Below are 26,763 nucleotides of genomic sequence, written 5' to 3' on the forward strand. Positions count from 1 at the left end.
CCAATGATTATAACAGTGATTCTGATCCAGCCATTAATCTATACATTGTGCCCCTGGCCTGAGAAGATGGAAGTTCAATATGTAGCTAGATGTACAGTAGAAGGCTAATGTTAACTAGCTAACATTGCCCATGAAAGTAAGTTAGGTTAACGAGCAAGCATTTTAGCCAGGAAACTTAAGATAACAAAATATAAAAGAATGTACTGTATGACAGAGTGATAGTCTGTTTCGTCCACATGAAAGAGAGGAGGATGGCATAGGAGTTTCTCTACAAGTAGGGTGAGTCAACATGTTTTTCTACTTGCAGACACACACACACACACACACACACACACACACACACACACACACACACACACACACACACACACACACACACACACACACACACACACACACACACACACACACACACACACACACACACACACACAAAAAAAAAAATCTGAAACATAGACAGCCACATCATATTTAGCTTACATTGATTGGATAGTTTTTGTGTTTTTGGTAAATAGTTTTTGGTATCTTTTAGTTGTCACTGTATAACACTAAGCATAGGTGATTTGATGATGTTTAAATGTTGAATTTGAAATGGTGCTGGAATAGTGGAGGCAGTTCTTGTTTTCTTTGTGAATTGCGGTAACTCTCTATGGTTCTATACTGAACAAAAATATAAACACAACATGGGAAGTGTTGGTCCCATGTTTCATAAGCTGAAATAAAAGATCCCAGATATGTTCCATACACACAAAAAGCTTATTTCTCTAAAATGTTTTTTTTGTTTACATCCCTGTGTCACGGTTCCTTAAGGCAGGAGGAAAGGGCAGAGTCAAACGCAGGAGACGTAGTCCAGTAGTGTCGTAGAACGATATATTTATTGCACCGAAAAACCACTCGGCGTAACAAAAGGGCATAGGGTGCGCCCAGAGACCACACGGGAACACAGTAAACCCCGAGAAAACAAAAATACGCACGGGGCGCAGCCCGGCAAATACAATATTCCTCTAGCGAGAATCCGCTGGGGAAAAAATGTGCAAAAAGCACAGAACGTTCACAGACCTGCCCGCTGACGAACAAACAATCCCGCACAAAGACGAACCCAAAGAAACAAACTAAATACCTCCCCACTAATGACAGACAAGAGACAGGTGCGGGCTAGATCAGACAAAAACCAAAGAACACAGAAACATAGATCGGTGGCAGCTAGTAGACCGGCGACGACGAGCGCCGCCCGACCGAGGAGGGGCGCCATCCTCGGTGGATACTGTGACAGTACCCCTCCCCTGACGCGCGGCTCCCGCAGCGCGCCGACGCCGGCCTCGGGGATGACCCGGAGGGCGAGGCGCCGGCCGGTCCGGCCGGAGACGATGAAACTCCTGTAGCATAGCTGGATCACAAATGTCCCGAACCGGAACCCAGCACCTCTCCTCCGGGCCGTACCCCTCCCAGTCCACGAGGTACTGCAGGCCCCCTACCCGACGTCAGGAGTCCAGGATGGCCTGGACTGTGTATGCCGGGGCCCCCCCGATGTCCAGGGGGGGCGGAGGGACCTCCCGCACCTCAGCGTCCTGTAGTGGACCAGCTACCACCGGCCTGAGGAGAGACACATGAAACGAGGGGTTAATACGGTAGTATGAAGGGAGTTGCAACCTATAACACACCTCGTTTATTCTCCTCAGGACTTTGAACGGCCCCACAAATCGCGGACCCAGCTTCCGGCAGGGCAGGCGGAGGGGCAGGTTCCGGGTCGAGAGCCAGACTCTGTCCCCCGGATTATAAACGGGAGCCTCACTGCGGTGGCGGTCAGTGCTCTCCTTCTGTCGACCTATCGCTCGCCTCAGGCATTCCTGGACAGCCCTCCAGGTCTCCTGAGAGCGCTGTACCCATTCCTCCACCGCAGGAGCCTCCGTCTGGCTCTGCTGCCAGGGCACCAGGACCGGCTGATAACCTAACACAACCTAAAAAGGTGACAGGTTAGTAGAGGAGTGGCGCTGAGAGTTCTGGGCCATCTCGGCCCATGGCACGAACTTAGCCCACTCCCCTGGCCGGTCCTGGCAATACGACCGCAGGAACCTGCCCACATCCTGGTTAATGCGCTCTACCTGCCCATTACTCTCGGGGTGAAAACCCGAGGTCAGGCTGACCGAGACCCCCAGCCTCTCCATAAACGACCTCCACACCCTGGAAGTAAACTGGGGACCTCGATCAGATACGATGTCCTCGGGCACCCCGTAGTGCCGGAAGACATGGGTGAATAGGGCCTCCACGGTCTGTAGGGCCGTAGGAGGTAATGGGAGCAGACGGCAGGACTTCGAGAACCGATCCACAACAACCAGGATGGTAGTGTTCCCCTGAGATGGCGGGAGATCCGTAAGGAAATCCACCGAGAGGTGAGACAAAGGTCGCTGTGGAATGGGGAGGGGCTGTAATTTCCCCCGAGGCAGGTGCCTAGGAGCCTTGCACTGGGCGCACACCGAACAGGAAGAGACATAGTGTCTTACATCCTCAGCCAAGGTGGGCCACCAGTACTTTCCTTTCAGGCCTCCCACTGTCCGTTCCACTCCAGGATGACCCGAGGAGGGTAGAGTGTGAGCCCATCGGATCAGGCGATCGCGAACACCAAGCGGAACGAACTTCAGACCCGCGGGACATTGAGGGGGAGTGGGTTCCGACTGAACCGCCCGCTCGATGTCCGCATCCACCTCCCATACCACCGGTGCCACTAGACAGGACGCTGGGAGTATGGGAGTTGGATCGATGGTCCGCTCCTCAGTGTCGTAGAGACGCGACAGTGCGTCGGCCTTCCGGTTCCGAGAACCCAGAATGTAGGAAAGGGTGAATTGGAACCTCGTAAAGAACATGGCCCACCTGGCCTGACGAGGATTGAGTCTCCTCGCTGCTTGGATGTACTCCAGGTTACGGTGGTCGGTCCAGATGAGAAAAGGGTGACGTGCCCCCTCAAGCCAATGTCTCCACACTGTCAAAGCCTTGACCACGGCCAACAACTCCCTGTCCCCCACGTCATAGTTGCGCTCCGCCGGACTCAGCTTCTTAGAAAAGAATGCACAGGGGCGGAGCTTCGGAGGAGCGCCCGAGCGGTGCGACAGCACTGCTCCTACCCCAGCCTCGGACGCGTCCACCTCTACTATGAATGGCAAAGAGGAATCCGGATGCGCCAGCACTGGAGCGTCGGTAAACAGAACCTTCAGACGACGGAAGGCTTTGTCCGCCTCTGCCGACCACTGCAGTCGCACCAGACCCCCCTTCATCAGTGAGGTAATGGGAGCTGCCACCTGACCAAAACCCCGGATAAACCTCCGGTAATAATTGGCGAACCCCAAGAACCGCTGCACCTCCTTCACCGTGGTAGGGGTCGGCCAATTACGCACGGCCGTGACGCGGTTACATTCCATCACCACCCCTGTGGTGGAAATGCGATATCCCAGGAAAGAGACGGCTCGTTTGGAGAACTCACATTTCTCAGCCTTGACGTATAGGTTATGCTCCAGCAGCCGCCCAAGCACTTTGCGCACCAGAGCCACATGCGCGGCACGTGTGGCGGAGTAGATCAGAATGTCATCGATGTACACCACCACACCCTGTCCGAGCATGTCTCTGAGAACCTCGTCCACAAAGGATTGGAAGCATTTTTTAACCCATACGGCATGACGAGGTACTCATAATGGCCAGATGTGGTACTAAATGCGGTTTTCCACTCGTCTCCCCCTCGGATACGCACCAGGTTATACGCACTCCTGAGATCCCCGTGAAATGACTCCACCGCCGTAGCAATGAGAGGTAGCGGGTATCTGAACCCCACTGTGATCGAATTTAGACCTCTATAGTCAATGCACGGGCGCAGACCTCCCTCCTTCTTCTTCACAAAAAAGAAGCTTGAGGAGACAGGGGATTTAGATGGCCGAATGTATCCCTGTCTCAAGGACTCAGCGACATAAGTTTCCATAGCCACTGTCTCCTCCTGAGACAGAGGATACACGTGACTTTTAGGAAGGACCGCGTCAGCCTGGAGGTTTATCGCACAATCCCCCTGTCGATGGGGTGGTATTGGGTCGCCTTCGTCTTACTGAAGGCGATAGCCAAATCGGCATATTCAGAGGGAATGTGCACGGTAGAGACTTGGTCTGGACTCTCCACCGTGGTTGAACCGATGGAAACTCCTATACACCTACCTGAGCACTCCCTCGACCACCCCTTAAGAGCCCTCTGCCTCCACGAAATCTGAGGGTTGTGAGTGGCTAGCCAGGGGATACCCAGTACCACTGGAAACGCTGGGGAGTCAATGAGGAAGAGGCTGATAAGTTCCACATGACCCCCCCACGTCGCCATAACCAGTGGTACAGTAGCCTCCCCCACTTGGCCGTACCCTAGTGGTCGACTGTCTAAGGCGTGCACAGGGAAGGGGTGGTCCAGCTGAACCAGGGGAATCCCTAACCTCTTAGCGACCCCACGGTCCATAAAACTCCCAGCTGCACCTGAATCGACTAGTGCCTTATACTGGAAGTGAGGGGAAAAATCGGGAAAACAAACTGAAGTGTACAGGTGGTCGACAGGGGGCTCTGGGTGTGGCTGGTGCTGACTCACCTGGGGGGTCGATGTAGTGCTCTGCCTGCCATCCAAACTCCCGGGGGGACTCCTCCAGCACCGGTCCGCAGTGTGTCCTCTGCGCCCGCAGTGGGTGCAGGAGAGGCCCCCCCCTCCAGTCCTCCTCGACGCAGCTCCTCCTATCTCCATGGGCTGTGGAGCAGGAGGGCTGGGAGGTGGAACGAACAGGCCCCGACTGGAACGTCCCTGGGCAGCCAGCAGGTTGTCCAGTCTGATGGATAAATCCACCAGCTGGTCCAATGTGATGGCGTGGTCCCTGCAGGCCAGCTCCCGGCGGACATCCTCTCGGAGACTGCAGCGATAATGATCCATCAGGGCCCGCTCATTCCACCCCGACCCCGCGGTGAGAGTCCTGAACTCCAGGGCGAAGTCCTGAGCGCTCCTCGTCCCCGGTCTTAAGTGAAACAACCGCTCACCCGCCGCCTTGCCCTCCGGGGGATGATCGAATACCGCCCGGAAGCGGCGGGTGAACTCCGGGTAGTCACCCCGAGCCGAGTCTGGGCCATCCCAAACCGCATTGGCCCATTCCAGGGCTCTACCTGTAAGACAAGAGACGAGGACGCTCACCTTTTCTTCGTCGGAGGGAGAGGGGCGAACGGTCGCCAGGTAGAGTTCAACCTGTAGCAAAAACCCCTTACATCCCGCAGCTGTCCCGTCAAACTCCCTCGGTGGCGCAATCCGGATGCCGCTCGCGCCCGCTTCAGGGGGGGTCGGTAGGGGCGCCGGCTGAGGAACCGGAGCTGGTCCGGTGGGTGAAGCCCCTCTCTCCCAGTTCTTCAATCTGGCCAGCACTTGGTCCAACGCCGAACCCAGGCGGTGGAGGAGGTTGGCGTGCTGTGACACCTGTTCTGCCACTGACGGTGCTTCCGCTCCTGCTAACTCCATATTTTTAGTGGTGCGGGATTCTGTCACGGTTCCTTAAGGCAGGAGGAAAGGGCAGAGTCAAACGCAGGGGGGGGCGCCATCCTCGGTGGATACTGTGACACCCTGTTAGTATCTGTGACCAACAGATGCATATCTGTTGTATCGGTGGATACTGTGACACCCTGTTAGTATCTGTGACCAACAGATGCATATCTGTATCTATTCCCAGTCATTTGAAATCCATAGATTAGGGCCTAATGAATTTATTTAAATTAACTGATTTCCTTATGAACTGTAACTTTGCCAAGATAATTCATCCACCTGACAGGTGTGGCATATCAAGAAGCTGATTAAACAGCATGATTATTACACAGGGGCACTTTGTGCTGGGGAAAATAAAAGGTCACTAAAATGTTGTCACACAACACAATGCCACAGATGTCTAAAGTTTTGAGGGAGCGTGCAATCAGTAAAATCTTTGAAATTGTTGCATGTTGGGTTTAAATTTTTGTTCAGTATAAATCAATAGTTATTTAGTGTTCCGAAAATGTTGGAAACATTAACTTGCTTTACCATTCTGTAGGTCATGTAGGTTCGTTACATGCAATATGCTTTATGGACTTGCTCTCCAGTTTTGTGATGAGTCAAACGTGTGATTGAATTTATTCTGCCACTATGTCTTCTTATTGTCTCGGCCCTTTGGCCTATATATCACGGTCGTAATGCATATGAATTAACTAATTGGTTGTAGAGAAAACATCGCAATTATCATAACACATAGGTTGTAATATGGCTTTTTTCCCTGGCTTCCCCAGTGATTTTAACCACGCACCGCTACTGCGTTCAAGTAAAATTTCCCACTGGGAACTAGGAGCTTCCGATAACTCCGGTAGGACGTGCCAAAGCCTACCTTAAGCCCAAGGTAGGTCGTAGTGGTAATATTGTGGTCAACACAATATAACGTTGTAAGCATATTTAGCCCTGAGTAGCCATTTGGGGAAAATAATCCAACCGCACATTGACAACCGCCGGGCTATAAGAAAATAGTTTCACAACACTTTTCAAACACTTTTTTTATTTAATTTAACCTTTATCTCACTTTTTTTTTATTTAACGTTTATTTAGTTCAATAAAATATATCGAAGCAACGTTTTAAAAAGAGGGGCAAAGTGTTGTTATTTAGACCGATTTGCCTTATTTGTCAACTCCCGCACAATTTCTGTCGTTTGCATTCGAGTGCTGCTGCGGGTTCTTTGCTTGTCTTGACCAATCAGATTCACGGAAATCGCAGGTAGCGCGGGCTGGACGAAGCTCAAGGCGCGCTCTTCACTTTCCTCTGGTATTTATTTATCAAGCATAATAACACAACACTCCCGACATACACAAGCAAAGACTATTACATAAATGTAGCAGCCTATACACCTAAACATTAGTGATCATATTGCCTGGAAACGATACAAATTTTCAGTCTGATCAACTGTAGGCTACTAACAACAGCAGCTGCATAGTTCTAGCCTCCCTCTAGCCAATGTTAACGAAGAGGTAACGTTGTGTAGGCTTATTTATAGCCCATTTGCTTGTGAGAAAATGTGAATGGATCAAATGTGGTTTATATTCAAACTTGGGCTGACTAGGCAATTTAGGATTTTTCAGTCCAAAATGATTAACTGGAATTAATCAATAAACACAATAGCTGACAGACTGTGAGTAAATGTTTTATTCAGCCTACAGTTGCATAGGGCAGGACTACACGATGCAAATCTGCATAAAGCAAGCTCAGCCCTGTGTGTTTTATTGCCCAATCATGTTGCTTTCTCTGTGTACGTGTATAGGAACCCCCCAGTCCGTTTAAAATACATTTCAGATATGAGCAAGTACAAGGTTGCTGCAGTTTGACAGGGTTTTCATCCTCACCAAAGCCAGTTTTCCCAGGAGTTTTTTAAAACCCACGTGACCAGGGTTTTCATCCTCACCAAAGCCAGTTTTCCCAGGAGGTTTTTTAAACCCACGTGACCTGATTAGAAAAACTCTGGTCCCATCACAGCCCATATTAAACCTTTTTTTTTTTTTACAAGAGATGAATCATGTATACCATATAAGGCATTGACTTTTACGTGGATAGGTTACAAGATCAAGAAAAACTACAGGCCCCAGAATTGTTTTATCGCCACACCACTCTTGGACATGTTTTGCCACCTTTGTGCTCGATAGTTAGTCCTATACTAAAAAAATCACCACAGTTGGTTTGCACTCTCATTATAGCACTCTCACGAGCGCTATCATGTCTTTTGCCTCTCGTTTTTCAGCTATTTATGCCGGACTGCTGATAGGCTAGTTTACGCCTGCAAGTAATTTGGGTTAATGACGATTCCGTTGCCTTGTAGACCCGCAACAGCCGATGGATGCTCCTTGTCCTTTTCCTATTAGTTCCTATGGACTTTCAGTTTTGGAGAGGAATATTTTGTTGCCTGCAAATTGCTGGTAATTATACTGTTGGAATGAAAGTTTTATTTAACAAGCTATATCCCAAATTACCTTTAATTGACATGCCCATTTTATAAAATCATTGTCAACGTTAAAATAATACCCTCTATTGCTTGTCCAAATGTGTTAGGGTAAAATACATGACCCTTTCTTATGTGAGATGTTAGTTTTCATTGCGCCATAGAAGTCCGTTTTCTTGCGCTTTTGGTATATTTTGATATTTACTTTAATAATAATAATTGGCTACTACTAATACTACTACTACTACTAATAATAGTAATAATTATAAACTCATACCTAATCGAACTTATGTCTTTGCATCAAATATTGAAATCATATATATATTATATATATATATATATATATATATATATATATATATATATATGACGGTATTGGGTATTTTCATGCTCAAACTTGTGAAATCTTCGGATGGACTCATTTCGTAAAAAGAGATATTATTGCAGTCCATAGTTGACCACTGAGGCTTTATTTTAAACTGAACTGCATTCAAAATCCAGATCCACATAGGCCTCCAAGGCAAAATCCGTGCAGTCATTTCTTCATGTCCACGAAATTGTAGGCAAAACCTCGGATGAAATTCGAGCAAAAGACCTTTAAACGTCCGTTTCAAAAATTAAGTCTCTAATGTGATAGCTGGGGCTTGGAGCTACATTTAAAAGGGGATAGGCTACGCGGTTCATGTACAAGAGGAGACGAAACACGAATTGAAATGTTGAGATTGAGTAAAGTCAGTTGAGGAGAGCGGATAGAATTCCATCCCATTGTCCACATCCCGTCACATCATTTGAGTTCTCGGCATACATTCCTGGTGGTGGCTTGGGTACCAGTGTCCAAAATTGTTCATGTATCCACCGGATTGCGCAGGCGTCCCCTTATTTGCCATGGAAACGTCCCAAAGTGGCGGCATCCCCGGGGAACACGGAGACCCAGATGACCCAGGGTGCAGGTGTTCTCCCTCCGGTCCGCCCGGGCCATGCTTCATGATCTTCTTGTACTTGGAGCGTTTGTTCTGGAACCATATCTTAACCTGCAACAATAAATACAATTTAGTATATTAAGCCTGCAATTAGGCTATTATTATAATCTTTATCATCATTAATAAGCTACTATTATTATTAGTCTATTCAGTACTCACTATAATAATAATAATAATAATAATAATAATAATAGTTTATTATAATATTCATGGCCTCATTGTTGGTAATATAATTGTTATTGGATAATATTGTTATGCATGCTGGCAAATAGAGCGTTCAATTATTGAGATTATAACTGTATGATATATGACTGCATTGTTAGCGAAAAGGAATAATACAAATATTTTCCATATGAGAACAATACGTTGGACTAAAAACAGAACATTCACATGAAAGACAAAATAAATCTGGTGGGTGAGTTCAGGTTGCCAGGATAATTAACTGTAAACCCCACTACAGACCAGGCAAGCAATACGTTTGGCATTCCTTTACGGTTGTTTTCCCCATTCTACGAACAATGCAGAGAATTTACAGAGATATTTTGATATGGATAGAGCCTGGTGAGACGTTTATGTAACCGCAACACCCACAGCGTGGTAAAAGCAGCTCTAGTAAAATCTAATTATGAATTGCAATTGATTGTGGAGATAAGTGGAAAACACGGCTCAGATAGCTCACATTTCGCAAGGGCTCGTAAATGGACCAAAATGAGAGATCTGCCCAAGAGTGTCACGCCAATGACAGAAATACTGTTGTGATGTCTTGAATTAAATACATTTACAGTGCATTCGGAAAGTATTCAGACCCCTTCAAATTTTCCACATTTTGTTACATTACAGCCTAATTCTAAAACGTATTAAATAGTTTTTCCCCCTCATCAACCCACACACACACCCCATAATGACAAAGCAAAAACATGTTTTTCTACATTTTTGCAAAAAATACTACATTTACATAAATATATAAGTATTCAGACCCTTTGCTATGAGACTCTAAATTGAGCTCTGGTGTATCCTGTTTCCTTTGATCATCCTTGAGAAGTTTCTACAACTTGATTGGAGTCCACCTGTGGTAAATTCTATTGATTGGACATGATTTGGAAAGGCACACACCTGTCTATATAAGGTCCCACAGGTAACAGTTCATGTCAGAGCAAAAACCAAGTCATGAGGTCGATGGAATTGTCTGTAGAGCTCCGAGACAGGATTGTGTCAAGTCACAGATCTGGGGAATGGGTACCAAAAAATGTCTGCAGCATTGAAGGTCCCCAAGAACACAGTGGCCTCCATCATTCTTAAATGGTATGCGTTTGGAACCACCAAGACTCTTCCTAGAGCTGGCCGCACGGCCACACTGAGCAATCTGGGGAGAAGGGCCTTGGTCAGGGAGGTGACAAAAAACCTTGCGGTCACCGGGAGAACCTTACAGAAGGACAACCATCTCTGCAGCACTCCACCAATCAGGCCTTTATGGTAGAGTGGCTAGACGGAAGCAACTCTAAAAGCACCTAAAAGAAAAGGACTCTCAGACCATGAGAAACAACCAAGATTGAACTCTTTGGCCTGAATGCCAAGCATCACGTCTGGAGAAAACCTGGCACCATCCCTACGGTGAAGCATGGTGGTGGCAGCATCATGCTGTGGGGATGTTTTTCAGCGGCAGGGACTGGGAGACTAGTAAGGATTGAAGGAAATATAAACGGAGCAAAGTACAGAGAGATCCCTGATGAAAACCTGCTTGAGAGCGCTCCGGACCTCAGACTGGGGTGAAGGTTCACCTTCACACAGGACATCGACCCTAAGCACACAGCCAAGGCAATGTAGGAGTGGCTTCTGGACAAGTCTCTGAATGTCCTTGAGTGGCCCAGCCAGAGCCCAGACTTGAACCCGATCAAACATTTCTGGAGAGACCTGAAAATAGCCATGCAGCAACACCCCCCATCCAACCTGACAGAGCTTGAGAGGATCTGCAGAGAAGAATGGCAAAAAGTCCCAAAATACGGGTGTGCCAAGCTTGTAGCGTCATACCCAAGTAGACTCAAGGTTGTAATCGCTGCCAAAGGTGCTTCAACAAAGTACTGAGTAAAGGGTCTGTATACAGTGGCTTGTGAAAGTATTCACCCCCTTGGCAATTTTCCTATTTTGTTACCTTACAACCTGGAATTAAAATTGATATTTTTTTTGGGGGGGGGTTTGTATCATTTGATTTACACAACATGCCTACCACTTTGAAGATTCAAAATATGTTTTATTGTGAAACAAACGAGACAAAAAAACAGAAAACTTGAGCGTGCATAACTATTCACCCCCCCAAAGTCAATACTTGGTAGGGCCACCTTTTGCAGCAATTACAGCTGCAAGTCTCTTGGGGTATGTCTCTATAAGCTTGGCACATCTAGCCACTGGGATTTTTGCCCATTCTACAAGGCAAAACTGCTCCAGCTCCTGCAAATTGGATGGGTTACGCTGGTGTACTGCAATCGTTAAGTCATACCACAGATTCTCAATTGGATTGAGGTCTGGGCTTTGACTAGGCCATTCCAAGACATTTAAATGTTTCCCCTTAAACCACTCGAGTGTTGCTTTAGCAGTATGCTTAGGGTCATTGCCCTGCAGGAATGTGAACCTCGGTCCCAGTCTCAAATCTCTGGAAGACTGAAACAGGTTTCCCTCAAGAATTTCTCTGTATTTAGTGCCATCCATCATTCCTTCAATTTTGACCAGTTTCCCAGTCCCTGCCGATGAAAAACATCCCCACAGCATGATGCTGCCACCACCATGTTTCACTGTGGGGATGGTGTTCTCAGGTGATGAGAGGTGTTGGGTTTGTGCCAGACATAGCATTTTCCTTGATGGCCAAAAAGCTCAATTTTAGTCTCATCTGACCCGAGTACGTTCTTCCATATGCTTGGGGACTCTCCCACATGCCTTTTGGTGAACACCCAAACTTGTTTGCTTATTTTTTTCTTTAAGCATTGGCTTTTTTTCTGGCCACTCTTCCGTGAAGCACAGCTCTGTGGAGTGTACGGCTTAAAGTGGTCCTATGGACCGATACTCCAATCTCCGCTGTGGAGCTTTGCAGCTCCTTCAGGGTTATCTTTGGTCTCTTTGTTGCTTCTCTGATTAATGTGCTCTTTGCCTGGTCCGTGAGTTTTGGTTGGCGACCCTCCCTTGGCAGGTTTGTTGTGGTGCCATATCCTTTCCATTTTTTAATAATGGATTTAATGGTACTCCGTGGGATGTTCAAAGTTTCTGATATGTTTTTATAACTCAACCCTGATCTGTACTTCTCCACAACTTTGTCCCTGACCTGTTTGGAGAGCTCCTTGGTCTTCATGGTGCCACTTGCTTGGTGGTGCCGCTTGCTTGGTGGTGTTGCAGACTCTGGGGCCTTTCAGAACAGGTGTATGTATACTGAGATCATGTGACACTTAGATTGCACACAGGTGGACTTTATTTAACTAATTATGTGACTTCTGAAGGTAATTGGTTGCACCAGATCTTATTTGGGGGCTTCATAGCAATGGGGGTGAATACATATCTCCACCCTCTCCGAGTTGGGCATCTCCGGCGCGGCCCACGCTTGGATTGCGTCCTACCTGACAGGTCGCTCCTACCAGGTGGCGTGGCGAGAATCTGTCTCCGCACCATGCGCTCTCACCACTGGTGTCCCCCAGGGCTCTGTTCTAGGCCCTCTCCTATTCTCGCTATACACCAAGTCACTTGGCTCTGTCATATCCTCACATGGTCTCTCCTATCATTGCTATGCAGACGACACACAATTAATCTTCTCCTTTCCCCCTTCTGATAACCAGGCGGCGAATCGCATCTCTGCATGTCTGTCAGACATATCAGTGTGGATGACGGATCACCACCTCAAGCTGAACCTCGGCAAGACGGAGCTGCTCTTCCTCCCGGGGAAGGACTGCCCGTTCCATGATCTCGCCATCACGGTTGACAACTCCCTTGTGTCCTCCTCCCAGAGTGCTAAGAACCTTGGCGTGATCCTGGACAACACCCTGTCGTTCTCCACTAACATCAAGGCGGTGACCCGATCCTGTAGGTTCATGCTCTACAACATTCGCAGAGTACGACCCTGCCTCACACAGGAAGCGGCGCAGGTCCTAATCCAGGCACTTGTCATCTCCCGTCTGGATTACTGCAACTCGCTGTTGGCTGGGCTCCCTGCCTGTGCCATTAAACCCCTACAACTCATCCAGAACGCCGCAGCCCGTCTGGTGTTCAACCTTCCCAAATTCTCTCACGTCACCCCGCTCCTCCGCTCTCTCCACTGGCTTCCAGTTGAAGCTCGCATCCGCTACAAGACCATGGTGATTGCCTACAGAGCTGTGAAGGGAACGGCACCTCCATACCTTCAGGCTCTGATCAGGCCCTACACCCAAACAAGGGCACTGCGTTCATCCACCTCTGGACTGCTGGCCCCCCTACCTCTGAGGAAGCACAGTTCCCGCTCAGCCCAGTCAAAACTGTTCGCTGCTCTGGCACCCCAATGGTGGAACAAGCTCCCTCACGACGCCAGGACAGCGGAGTCAATCACCACTTTCCGGAGACACCTGAAACCCCACCTCTTTAAGGAATACCTAGGATAGGATAAAGTAATCCTTCTAACCCCCCCCCCCCCCCCCCCCCCCCCCCCTTAAAAGATTTAGATGCACTATTGTAAAGTGGTTGTTCCACTGGATATCATAAGGTGAATGCACCAATTTGTAAGTCGCTCTGGATAAGAGCGTCTGTTAATTGACTTAAATGTAATGTAAATGTACATATGCACGCACCACTTTTCCATTCTTTTAACATTTATTTATTTCATTTCACTTCACCAATTTGGAATATTTTGTGTATGTCCGTTACATGAAATCAAAATAAACATCAAAGTAAATAACAGGTTGTAATGCAACAAATTAGGAAAAACACCAAGGGGGATGAATACATTTGCAAGGCAATGTTCTTATGAAAATTTGATAAATCCGTTTTTTATTTGTTATACACTTGCAAAATTAAAAAACAAACATTTTTTTTCTTTGACATCATGGGGTATTGTTTTAAAAAAAAATACTCCTTTTTCTCCCCAATTTTGGTAGTTACAGTCTTGTCTCATCACTGCAATTTCCGTACGGACTCGGGAGAGGCGAAGGTCGAGAGCCGTGCATCCTCCGAAACACAACCCAACCAAGCCGCACTGCTTCTTTGACACAATGCCCACTTAACCCAGAAGCCAGTCGCACCAATGTGTTGGAGGAAACACCGTACACCTGGCGACCGTGTCAGCATGTACTGTGCCCGGCCCACCACAGGAGTCACTAGTGCGCGATGGGACAAGGACATCCCTGCCAGCCATAACCTCCCCTAACCTGGATGACGCTGGGCTAATTGTGCGCTGCCCCATGGGTCTCCCGGTCGCGGCCGGCTGCGACAGAGCCTTGACTCGAACCTAGAATCTCTAGTGGCACAGCTAACACTGTGATGCAGTGCCTTAGACCACTGCACCACCGTGCCACTCGGGAGGCCCCATCATGGTGTATTGTGTGTAGATTTATGAGAGGAAAAACTATTTCATCCATTTTACAATAAGGTTGTAACATAGCAAAATGTGGAAAAAGTCAGTGTCTGAATACTTTCTGAATGCTGCAGGCTTTACTAACTTTCAGATTGGACCAAGTCACTATTAAACGAGTCACACGCAAGTCTCAAGTCATAAGGTTCAAGTCTCAAGTCGAGTCCCAAGTAGAACGTAGTCAAGACTCGAGTCAAGTCCAAAGAAATACATTACCTGTCAACTCATTCCAGGGTTTTTCTTTATTTTGAAAATGTTCTATATTGTAGAATAATAGTGAAGACGTCAAAATTATGAAATGACACATATGGAATCATGTAGTAACCGAAAAAGTGTTAAACAAATCAAAATATATTTTAGATTTTAGATTCTTCAAAGTAGCCACCCTTGATGACAGCTTTGCACATTCTTGGCATTCTCTCAACCAGCTTCACCTGGAATGCTTTTCCAACAGTCTTGAAGGAGTTTCCACATATGCTGAGCACTTGTTGGCTGCTTTTCCTTTACTCTGCGGTCCAATTTATCCCAAACCATCTCAATTGGGTTGAGGTCGGTTGATTGTGGAGGCCAGGTCATCTGATGCAGCACTCCATCACTCTCTTTCTTGGTCAAATAGCCCTGGAGGTGTGTTGGGTCATTGTCCTGTTGAAAAACAAATGATAGTCCGCAAACCAGATGGGATGGCATATTGCTGCAGAATACTGTAGTAGCCATGCTGGTTAAGTGTGCCTTGAATTCTCAATAAATCACAGACAGTGTCACCAGAAAATCATCCCCACACCATCACACCTTCTATGCTTCACGGTGGGAACGACACATGCGGAAATCATCTGTTCACCTACTCTGTGTTTCACAAAGACACAGCGGTTGTAACCAAAAATCTCAAATTTGGACTCATCAGACCAAAGGACAGATTTGGCCCAAGCAAGTCTCTTCTTATTATTGCTGTCTTTTAGTAGTGGTTTCTTTGCAGCAATTCAACCATGAAGGCTTGATTCACGCAGTCTCCACTGAACAGTTGATGTTGAGATGTGTCTGTTGCTTTGCTTTATCTTGGCCAGGTCGCAGTTGTAAATGAGAACTTGTTCTCAACTAGCTTGCCTGGTTAAATAAAGGTGAAATAAAAATAAAAAAATAAAAAACTTGAACTCTGTGAAGCATTTATTTGGGATGCAATTTCTGAGGCTGGTGATTCTAATGAACTTATGCTCTGCAGCAGAGGTAACTTTGGGTCTTCCTTTCCTGTGGTGTGTTTCATCATTTGCGACTGCACTTTAAGAAACTTTCAAAGTTCTTGAAATGTTCAGAATTGACTGACCTTCAATGATGGACTGTTGTTTCTCTTTGCTTATTTGAGCTGTTCCTTCCATAATATGGACTTGGTCTTTTAACAAATATGGCTATCTTCTGTATACCACCCCTACCTAGTCACAACACAACTGATTGGCTCAAACATATTAAGAATGAAAGAAATTCCATAAATTAACATTTAACAAGGCACACCTGTTAATTGAAATGCATTCCAGGTGACTACCTCATGAAGCTGGTTGAGAGAATGCCAAGAGTGTGCAAAGCTGTCATCAAGGCAAAGTGTGGCTACTTTGAAGAATCTGAAATATAAAATATATTTCATTTGTTTAACAATTTTTTGGTTACTACATGATTCCATATGTGTTATTTCATAGTTTGGATGTCTTCACTATTATTCTACAATGTAGATAATAGTAAAAATAAAGAAAAACACTAGAATGAGTAGGTGTGTCCAAACTTTTGACTTGTAGTATATATATATAATATATATATATATATATATATATATATATATATATATATATATATGCAACGACTTGCTGAACTACAAATCTTTGTCTATTTATTGAGGCTACCAGACAGCTCTTTTCATTATTTTGTGTACAACATATTTTTATTAGCCTATATAATTGTAAAATATGGACCTTGTAGCTGTGGTAAGGGCATGAAATCAGCTGATGGCAAGGCAGGTTGACGTGCTCAGAGTGTAGATTTATTAGGTTTTGGTGATCCAATGGTGAAAGCACCATATCATACAAAATATACAAGTAGATTTACCAAATATACATGGGCAATAGCCCAAAATGAATAGCCTCTGTATCAGGCTTAACCTGTCCTATCTGAATGGAGGGCAAGACAGTACACCCTCCCCTTGAGAAACCAAATCGAATCTAACACTGGCTTCTCCAGTGATTTTACCAAGGCACTGCTACTGCCTGCTGGCCTGATTTCAATCCTCTCTTCCTACAATTTGATGCTTGCGCTGCACCCAATCCTATAGCTGTATAGCAAATCATCAATCTGTTCGCCTGTGTTGATTGATAGTTTTCTGGTCCAGTCAGAGTGCTGAGTGTGCGTTTCACTAGCCAAAAGGGTGATGCTGTGATGCTGCGATGCTGCTATGCTGCGATGCTGCGGCTATTGTCTCTGGCTGCATGTAGTATAATCCACATAGACTCTGTGCCACACAATGAGTGACAAAACATTACAAAACCTGGACAGATAATTTCAAGTCTTCAGTCTCAAGTCAAAGTCGAGTCCCGAGTCTTGAGGCTCCAAGTCAAGTCTCAAGTTAATTTATTTTTTATCAAGTCGAGTCTCAAGCCATCAAATTTGTGACTCAAGTCAGACTCGAGTCCAAGTCATGTGACTCGAGTAGTCCAAGTCATGTGACTGGAGTCCACAAGTCTGCCAACTTTTAAGTCGTTTTCTCTGACTTTAGCCTACATATCATCAGTTCTGATCAACATGAAAAAAAAGAGTAGGACCATGGTGAATAACCAACATATTTCATTCCCATAAACACATTAGGACACTCCCATAGGCCTAAACGTAATAATGTGGGCAACCCTATAAATGTTACAATTATATATATATATATATATATATATATATATACATATATATATATACACACACATATTTTTTTTAAACACTCCAGTGTATTTTAACACTGACTAGAACCCATTTGGGTATATTAATAAAAATTGTGTATCACATTCCATGCCAGCAATATAATTAACAGTTCTTGCAGATGTAACAAAAACCAAGTCTCACATAAACCATTGGAGTAAAACAAGCTTATATTTTGGGCTCTTATGGGGTAGGACTGTTTAAGTTCACGAGGTCTTTATGAGATATTCTTCAAGAATCAATGGGTACATATCATTCATTTAGTCCAAAAGTGATATAGCGACTGTTGATTACCCCTTTAATGCCAAATTGCATTGGACATATATTTATGAATTAATTTGACCCTAATGTCAATCAACAGCATGCTAATGTAAGTAGCTTTTCCTATAATAATTGAAAATATTGGTTTTAGATTTCAACAGCAACACTCAGCTGACAAGGGCTTTCAGTCTGAAATATTTGGTAATTGTTTGGTAATCACGCCAGAACATCCTGTCCCACATATCCAACTAAATATCAATGTGTGTACCGTACAATTTGGGGAAACCACTCTCCTTAGTTAAATGTGTGGTGACTGGCAAGTGGTGAGTATTTCTGGTGCAATAATCTGCCAGGTGGTTGCTGCTCATGGAAGGCCAGAGGACACGAGTGATTCCAATATATCTAGCTCCCTTATCAATATGACCTTATCAATAATTCCTGCTTCCTCCCAGGTAACAATATATATCTTTTTTTAACTAGGCAAGTCAGTTAAGAACAAATAATTATTTACAATGACAACCTACCAGGGAACAGTGGATTAACTGCCTTGTTCAGGGGCAGAACAGCATATTTTTACCTTGTCAGCTCGGGGATTCGATCCAGCAATCTTTTGGTTACTAACCACTAGGCTACACTGAGTTTACCAAACATTAGGAACACCTTGCTAATATTGAGTTGCCCTCCTTTCGCCCTCAGAACAGCCTCAATTCGTCGGGGAATGGACTCTACAAGGTGTCGGAAGCTTTCGACAGGGATGCTGGCCCATGTTGACTCCAATCCTTTCCACAGTTGTGACAAGTTTGCTGTATGTCCTATGGGTGGTGGACCATTCTTCATACACAGAGCAGGTTTTCTTAATGTTTTGTATACTCAGTGTATATAGGATAATTTTGCAAGGGTGCCAGGTATTTTTTTTAGCAGAGAGAAAGAGGGTGTTGAATAGATATGAAGAAGGAATGAAAGAGCGAATGTTTGGCAAAATTGTTCTTAGAATAAAAGGAGAAAGGTGGTAAGTGCAGTTTTACAGATGAGCGTAGGGAGGGGCAGTGGGGGTAGAGGGATACAACTTTGTGAGAGAAAAGGAGGCCATTGATTCTCTGTTTTGGCAGCCTGGCGCCATGGCCATGTGTGTGTCCTTTATATACTAGACATATCATGTCTCTAAAGTCCCAATTAATGTAACTTTCAGATGCATGTATACATCTCCAACTAGATTTGAAAAAGTATTGTAAAAAAGTGCTCATCTTGCAAAAAGTCACCTCTTTGACGCTTTCTCAGATATCTATCGTGTGGCACTTACATGGAATTACTAAGGCTCTCCTCTCTTAGCAGCACATCACAGACTCTACAGGTTCAGAATGGTCTCTTACCACAGAGGATAAATTACTGCATTTCATATCCGTCAATACGCCAAAAACTATCTTTATTCCAATTGATGTATAGCAGCATTGAGAGTACATATTCCCTTTGGATTAGCCATTAAGTATTTTTTAAATCCCCAGGCAAACGTAGTAAGGGAGATCTCTAGATTTCAAGAAATATAGAATGATTACCTGGCTGAAAGCAGTAAACTCTCCCAAATTAAAAAGAATGTAGTCTTAGCAAAGTCTGTACTTTCTCTGCAGTAATTTTTCTCTCACTTTGGGAACCCAAAAACTTCTTGGGACTCATAATATTTTACAAAATGTGACGAAATAACTTGCTAAGCTCTCTTCCTCTATTCCTACTGACAGACAAAATGGCCGCGCCCGTATTCATAAAGCGTCTCAGAGTATAGGAGTGCTGATCTATAATCAGGTTCCCCCTGTCCATAATCATATTTATTATGATCTAAAAGGCTAAATGTATCCTAGATCAGCACTCCTACTCTGAGACTCGGGACAGTTTCCCAGACACAGATTAAGCCTTGACCTGGACTGAAAAGCATGCTCAATGGAGAATCACCATTGAAACAGTTTTTTTAGTCCAGGACAACGCTTAATATGTGTCCAGGAAACCAGCCCATAGTGAATACAGGCCCAGATGGGTAAGTAAGTAATAGTAGGAGATAGATAACACAGTAGTAAGACAAGTAGCGGTAATACAGGACAGTGATACACCCTGCACTTCTGCTGCCTCGCTGCCAACGGGGAACTGCCATTCCAGCCATGTTGCAATCAAATATTCATGAAAGTGTGTGCCTCACACTCATGAGGGGAAACAATATCAGTTACAGGCAGAGAGAGTAGGCTAACACCTCCATGAACATGGCAGGACATCAAACTAATGGAGGTTGATACCTAGGAACATAATGTTCCAGTGTTTTCTCCTATATACTAAATAATACAGAATCTGAAGACTTTAACTACTTAGAGTGGAAATTCTCAAAGCCTTAAATTACATAGCTCCATAACATTAGGCTCCATTCTCATTTTTAATGAGACATTGGGCCTTAACAGTATCTAATCAGGCACTTATGCATATAGTGTTGTAGCCAAGATGCAAAGAGTAGGCGTGCCATTGAGAATGGGCATGCACATCATTTTGACTAAACCTCTCACCACCTTGAGAGATGAGATGCTTACAAAGGAGGAACATTTTGCCCGACTCGAGTAAACAACAGGCCATAGGAATTGTTCACTCTGTGAACCGTTTGTGTAATGCTTGCCCATTTATTCCATTCAAACTATTGAGACCTATACAGACCACGTTTAAAAAGAGACTGACACCAAAATTGTTGTGCATTGAAGAGCCTCTTGTAATAAACACCTTACTGAACAGTTAAATCAGTAAAAATATCGGAAATAGACTCATTAAATTGGCACAAAATACAGAAATATGTACCTGCGTTTGAGTTAGTCCCAATTTTGCTGCCAAATCGGCTCGCTCAGGTAGCGCAAGGTATTGGGTTTGCTGGAATCTCTGGTTGAGTGCCTGCAGTTGTAAGCTTGAGTAGATGGTCCGAGGTTTTCGGATCTTCTTCCCTTTTCCGTTCAGTCTAATTTCTCCGTTCTCGATCACTGTGGTTGGCTTCTCAAGCTCTTCAAAAGGATGAAGAAGAAAAAGTTTTATTTTATTTCACCAGGAAGTCCCATTGAGGTCAGAAATTTGGGAATAATAATAACAATATTAACAACAACAACAACAGCAATAATAATAATAATAATAATGATCATCATAATAATCATACATTTAATGAATAATACATGTTTAATTTATGCCATTTAATTTGCCCTCAATGGGCAAGAGCTCAACTTTTCTTTTCTACCTCATGTTGCAAAAGAGCATGAGGAATATAATGACTGCATATTGCTCCCCATTATTCCCATTGTTATGAAGAGTGCACATACCAACTAGTGCTTAGGGAAACAGCTGTGTTAGGCCCCACAAGGCATTCATAGTAACATGACACTGTATGAATCCATCCTTATAATACAACCAGTGAAATAGCGTGAGGAGATTCATCTACTTCATCTACAGATCACTGCACCTGTACATAGCTCATCTGTAAATAGACCATCCAATCTACCTCATCCCCATACTGTATTTATTTTATTTTTTATTTTGCTCCTTTGCACCCCAGTATCTCAACTTGCACATTCATCTTTTGCACATCCTACCATTCCAGTGTTTAATTGCTATATTGTAATTAATTTGCCACCATAGCCTATTTATTGCCTTACCTCTCTTATCCTACCTCATTTGCACATGCTGTATATAGATTTTTCTACTGTATTATTGATTGTATGTTTGTTTATTCCATTCCTCTGTGTTGATGTATGTGTCAAACTGCTTTGCTTTATCTTGGCCAGGTCGCAGTTGCAAATGAGAACTTGTTCTCAACTAGCCTACCTGGTTAAATAAAGATGAAATAAATCCTTCACTTTTTATTTTACAGGGGCGGAAGATTTAGATTTGATTTGCTAAGATGAACAATAATTGCAGAGAATTTAGGTAGGAGGTAGGTAGCCCAATGGCTAAGGGAGATGGACCTATGGCCGAAAGATGGCCGTTTTGAATCCCGGGCCAGGCGCGGGAAAAAATGTATCTGGCAAGTGGAGTGCTGCTGGGTTCACATCCTTAAGACATTCCCCTTTTGTTGGGTGGCTTGGGCCCTTGGACAAGGCCCTTAACCCCACAACACACAAGGGTGACCCGGTGCTTGTCCCGGTGCTTGTCTCAACTGTGTGTGATTTGTGCTGTCTGGGGCAGTTGAGAATGAGCAGAAGACACATTTCTGTTGTTTGCTATAACTAATGGAAAATAAAGTTGTATTGTATTGTATTTTTTAGCTAATTAACCTCTCTAGGGTAGGGGGCAGTATTTGCAAGGCCGGATAAAAAACATACCCGATTTAATCTGGTTATTACTACTGCCCAGAAACTAGTATAAAGTTTCTAAAGCTGTTTGAATGGTGTCTGTGAGTATAACAGAACTTCTATGGCAGGCAAAAACCTGAGAAGATTCCTTACAGGAAGTGCACTCTCTGACCATTTCTTGGCCTTCTACACTCTCTTTATTGAAAACTGAGGATCTCTGCTGTAACGTGACACTTCCTACGGCTCCCATAGGCTCTCAGAAGGCGGCAGAACGTTGAATGATGACTTTGCAGGCCATGGCTGAAAAACAGTAGCGCATTTGGTAAGTGGTCGATCAGAGAACAATGAGACTGGCGCACGCGTGCACGAGAAGAGTCCATTTTAGATTTTTAGTCTTTGAACGAAAACAGGGTTTCCCGGTCGGAATATTATCGCTTTTTTACGAGAAAAATCGCATAAAAATTGATTTTAAACAGCGTTTGACATGCTTCGAAGTACGGTAATGGAATATTTAGAATTGTTTTTGTCACGATACGCGCCGGCACGTCACCCTTCGTTACCCTTCGGATAGTGTCTTGAACGCACAAACAAAACAGAGGATATTTGAACATAACTATGGATTATTTTGAACCAAACCAACATTTGTTATTGAAGTAGAAGTCCTGGGAGTGCATTCTGACGAAGAACAGCAAAGGTAATCCAATTTTTCTTATAGTAAATCTGAGTTTGGTGAGTGCCAAACTTGGTGGGTGTCAAAATAGCTAGCCCGTGATGGCGAGCTATCTACTCAGAATATTGCAAAATGTGCTTTTGCCGAAAAGCTATTTTAAAATCGGACATAGCGATTGCATAAAGGAGTTCTGCATCTATAATTCTTAAAATAATTGTTATGTTTTTTTGTGAACGTTTATCGTGAGTAATTTAGTAAATTCACCGGAAGTTTGCGGTGGGTATGCTAGTTCTGAACGTCACATGCTAATGTAAAAAGCTGGTTTTTGATATAAATATGAACTTGATTGAACAAAACATGCATGTATTGTATAACATAATGTCCTAGGAGTGTCATCTGATGAAGATCATCAAAGGTTAGTGCTGCATTTAGCTGTGGTTTGGGTTTATGTGACATTATATGCTAGCTTGAAAAATGGGTGTCTGATTATTTCTGGCTGGGTACTCTGCTGACATAATCTAATGTTTTGCTTTCGTTGTTTAGCCTTTTTGAAATCGGACAGTGTGGTTAGATTAACGAGAGTCTTGTCTTTAAAATGGTGTAAAATAGTAATATGTTTGAGAAATTGAAGTAATAGCATTTCTAAGGTATTTGAATATCGCGCCACGGGATTCCACTGGCTGTTGAGTAGGTGGGACGATTTTGGTCCACTACATTTTTTGTTATTGAAAATATATTTCACAGAGATTTAGATGGTACACTGATTCCCTACACTATTCAGTGAAATTGAGCGAACAGTGTGGAATTTTAGCAAACAGGAAATAACAGAGCGATTTCCACTAGATAACACAGCCACAAAGTCAGAACAGCTTTCCTAGTTTGACAACAGACGCCACTCTAAGCGCGATAAATTAATAGGAGAATATCACAGCCAATCACAACACTGGGGAGTAAGTAATACTTTGAAACACTAAAATTCCACTATTAGCGACAGATATGTTATGGACATTTTCTGAAATTACAATGCAAAAATAAATAAATAAATCCGGTGTAGCACCTTTAAAATCACTAAAACTAATATTGGCCTGAAATTAGCATTCCAAAAATAATTGCAACATACAAATGGTAATTAATGTTGATATAACATTTGTTGCTATAGTTTCCTTTATTATTATTAGACCATTATCTTGTTATTGGTAGGAATTAAACTAATCATTACATGGTTATATTATCATCATAAAAATAATTATAATACATTGTTCAGAACAATGACCAGCCTTTAATCAGATCTAAGAATAACATAATGAATATGTTAATGATCAAGAGGACTGCAATGTTTATAATATCTGGGGCCTTAAATACTTATGACTTTCCAACATGACCAACGCACGAAATGCCTGTAAGATTGCATTGGGGCGGCAGGTAGCCTAGTGGTTAGATCGTTGAGCCAATAACCGAAAGGTTGCTGAATCGGATCCCCGAGCTGACAAGGTCAAAATCTGCCGTTCTGTCCCTGAACAAGGCAGTTAAGCCACTGTTTCCCGGTAGGCCTTCATTGTAAATAAGCATTTGTTCTTAACTGACTTGCCTAAATAAAGGTAAATTGCCACACAAACCATTTCCTAATACGTGGGTGAAAATTGTTTACTTTTCAGTGTCTGGAGAGTTGACAAACATGGCAATTGCCAACAGTGCAGTGGAGATGTCACAGTCAGTCGACGATAGATGGATGACATTCCCTGCGGATTACCGCACAAGTTTTTGATGTTGCGTAAATATAAATAGGCTGCTAAACCCCTAAGCGAGCTCACTCATCATATTTTTGTTGTTGTTGAGAGGTTGATTCCTATCTGAATGTCTTCGAGCTTTTAGTCCCAAACAGCTTCACACTCCAAATAGGACTAGCCATTCTAAACAACTTTATTTTAAGTATAGGTCGAGACAGGGTTATTTTGATCATTGACATTAGACTACGTGGAATTAATGCTGTATGCATTGTTTAACGTTTTGATAAAAAAAAACGAGGTAAAATGATGTAACTCTTTCAGTAGTCCTATGCGGGTATCTGTATCTTAACAAACCAATTAAGTAATGTAGGATCACAGAAGCAATAACGTCATCAAAGATAAATGGTTTTCAGATTACATGTTTTGTCTGGGCCCTGTGCTTTGTGGGAGACCACAGGACAAAATGTTTAGTGGCTCGGTTTTTCCCTCCCACGTCGGCTGCATGTGACCTGTATCATCATCCAGAGTAGGCTAGGCTAATTATTGTGCCAATCAACCGACCTGTCTCGCGGCCGAATAATATAAATGCAAACTGACCAGTAGTAGCCTACCCTTAGGTCTAATCACCTGTCCTAATATCAGATTAGACTAATAATTAAAATGGTGAAATTAGGCTACTATATGTAGCCTTATGAAATCTTATGAAAATGGATACTCATTTCAATTTGAGACGAGAACAGTTCCTTGCTTTACCCATGCATGTATCTTGAGGTTCAGTAGCCTGTAAACTATTGACCCTTAAAAATAAAATATTTTCAAAAGTGCTCAGGTGTTATAGACTACATATGTTACATGGGAACAAGGGCGTTTTGCATTACAAATGACCATCCTATTAATTGATAATACCTTTAGGTCAGAGCACTGTTTATGTAATGCTGCTTGCTATATGTTATGAATTCCCTATATTTCATTAGTGGTTTATTTGTAGACTTCTGATAGCGTTTAGGTAGGCTATATAAGTGCCCAATTCAAATTTTAGAAGTCCATCGCGTCCGTATAGCCTTCGCCACTGTAACTACATCTTGAAAATGGCAACAAACATTGAATAAACTCCACAATGTCAACACGGATGTTTTTAAAACGTACCTGTTTCCTCTATTCTCGTGCGTCCCAGACCGTTGTTGTGGCTACTGTGCTGGTATGGCAGGTAGGCACTTGGGTGGTGTGCGCTTACCGTGCTGTGGTAAGGGTAGGCTAGCGTGCGGCCATAGGATGACGCGCTGGAAGAAAAGGTGCTATCGTGCTGTGAGGGTCCGACGGGATGCAAGCCGTGCACTGGATAGATGTTGTGTGATAAGCCGGGGGAATGCTGCTGGTGGCCGGGATAGCCGTGTCCGAACTCCAGAAAGGCCGATTTTGAGGGATCAGAAGCAACCAGACTGCCCGACAATGAACTCATAGTCATCATTGAGCGGGGGTCCACAAACTCGAGGCGCAGTTAAGGGCACCATAGAGTGCTACAGATGGGACCGATGCATATCCACTGAGTAGGGAAGTTAGGCTACATAACAAAAAGACCAAGAGCACGAAGCTAAGGTGACGAGGTTATTTCCTAAATTCTTCCGTTTGTCTCCAAATTCTAAATTACGCAGTCCTTTATTTTATCGTCTCTAAAAAAGAGAAGAGGAAAACCTTCACTGTTTCTCTGAACACTTTGTGCATATGGTTTAAACTTGTTGCTACCTCACTTGGCATACACGAGCGCGCCAGCTCATTGGTTGCGGTGGCTAATCATGTCATCCTGCCCCGAGGCCAAACCATATTTAACTTGATTAATACAAACTACATGAAGTCGGTCTTCCAGTTTGGGTAGCTATGACATTTCAAAGATTGTTGACAAACTTGACAACTTTGCCAGCGGACAAATCTTTGCGCACAAGTTAGGCCATGGGATAATCAATTATTATATATGTATACCTGCCTAATTAATACGCAATACACATAGCTACATGATAAGCCTATAAATTTAATTTACACCTGGCTCCAATGCGTGATTTAGCCTACGCATAACTAGACTCAAGGGAGGGTACAGAAGCCCAACACAGTGGCTATAATACCGTTGTAATTGTGACTTAATCAAAACGCTCAGATGCATCAAGATAAAACATCAAATACGCACACGCACGCACACACACACACACACACACACACACACACACACACACACACACACACACACACACACACACACACCACACACACACACACACACACACACACACTATTTCCCAGCACATGTATAACACACAACATACACG

General features: G+C 44.0%; 1 protein-coding gene across 2 annotated transcripts; it reads right to left on the bottom strand.

Moving 5' to 3' along the window:
- Window positions 1–845: 845 nt before the first annotated feature.
- On the bottom strand, window positions 846–26,178 carry LOC106583890 (homeobox protein Dlx4a). 2 transcript variants are annotated; one of them, XM_045706369.2, is made up of 3 exons: window positions 25,592–26,178; window positions 20,574–20,770; window positions 846–1,593 (listed from the first exon to the last, which is right to left on the bottom strand). In XM_045706369.2, the coding sequence occupies exons 1-3, from the start codon at window positions 25,911–25,913 to the stop codon at window positions 1,561–1,563; spliced, it is 552 nt and encodes a 183-aa protein (XP_045562325.1). In that variant the 5' UTR covers window positions 25,914–26,178; the 3' UTR covers window positions 846–1,560. The 2 variants fall into 2 exon arrangements, with proteins under 2 accessions (XP_045562325.1, XP_014023992.1); XM_014168517.3 differs by lacking the exon at window positions 846–1,593 and adding an exon at window positions 8,359–9,022 and having other exon boundaries at window positions 25,592–26,176.
- Between the last annotated feature and the right edge of the window lie 585 nt (window positions 26,179–26,763).

The sequence above is a fragment of the Salmo salar genome, chromosome 23 (genome assembly GCF_965601325.2).
Source record: "Salmo salar chromosome 23, fSalSal1, whole genome shotgun sequence".
Classification (NCBI taxonomy): Eukaryota; Metazoa; Chordata; class Actinopteri; order Salmoniformes; family Salmonidae; genus Salmo; species Salmo salar.

Excerpts from the sequence above, each read along its gene's own strand:
- LOC106583890 (XM_014168517.3), bottom strand. The coding sequence starts at position 25,913 with ATGATGACTATGAGTTCATTGTCGGGCAGTCTGGTTGCTTCTGATCCC. Across the intron at positions 20,771-25,591 it reads CACGAGAATAGAGGAAACAG|AGCTTGAGAAGCCAACCACA; the intron begins GTACGTTTTAAA and ends ATCCTTTTGAAG. Across the intron at positions 9,023-20,573 it reads TGGGACTAACTCAAACGCAG|GTTAAGATATGGTTCCAGAA; the intron begins GTACATATTTCT and ends TTATTGTTGCAG.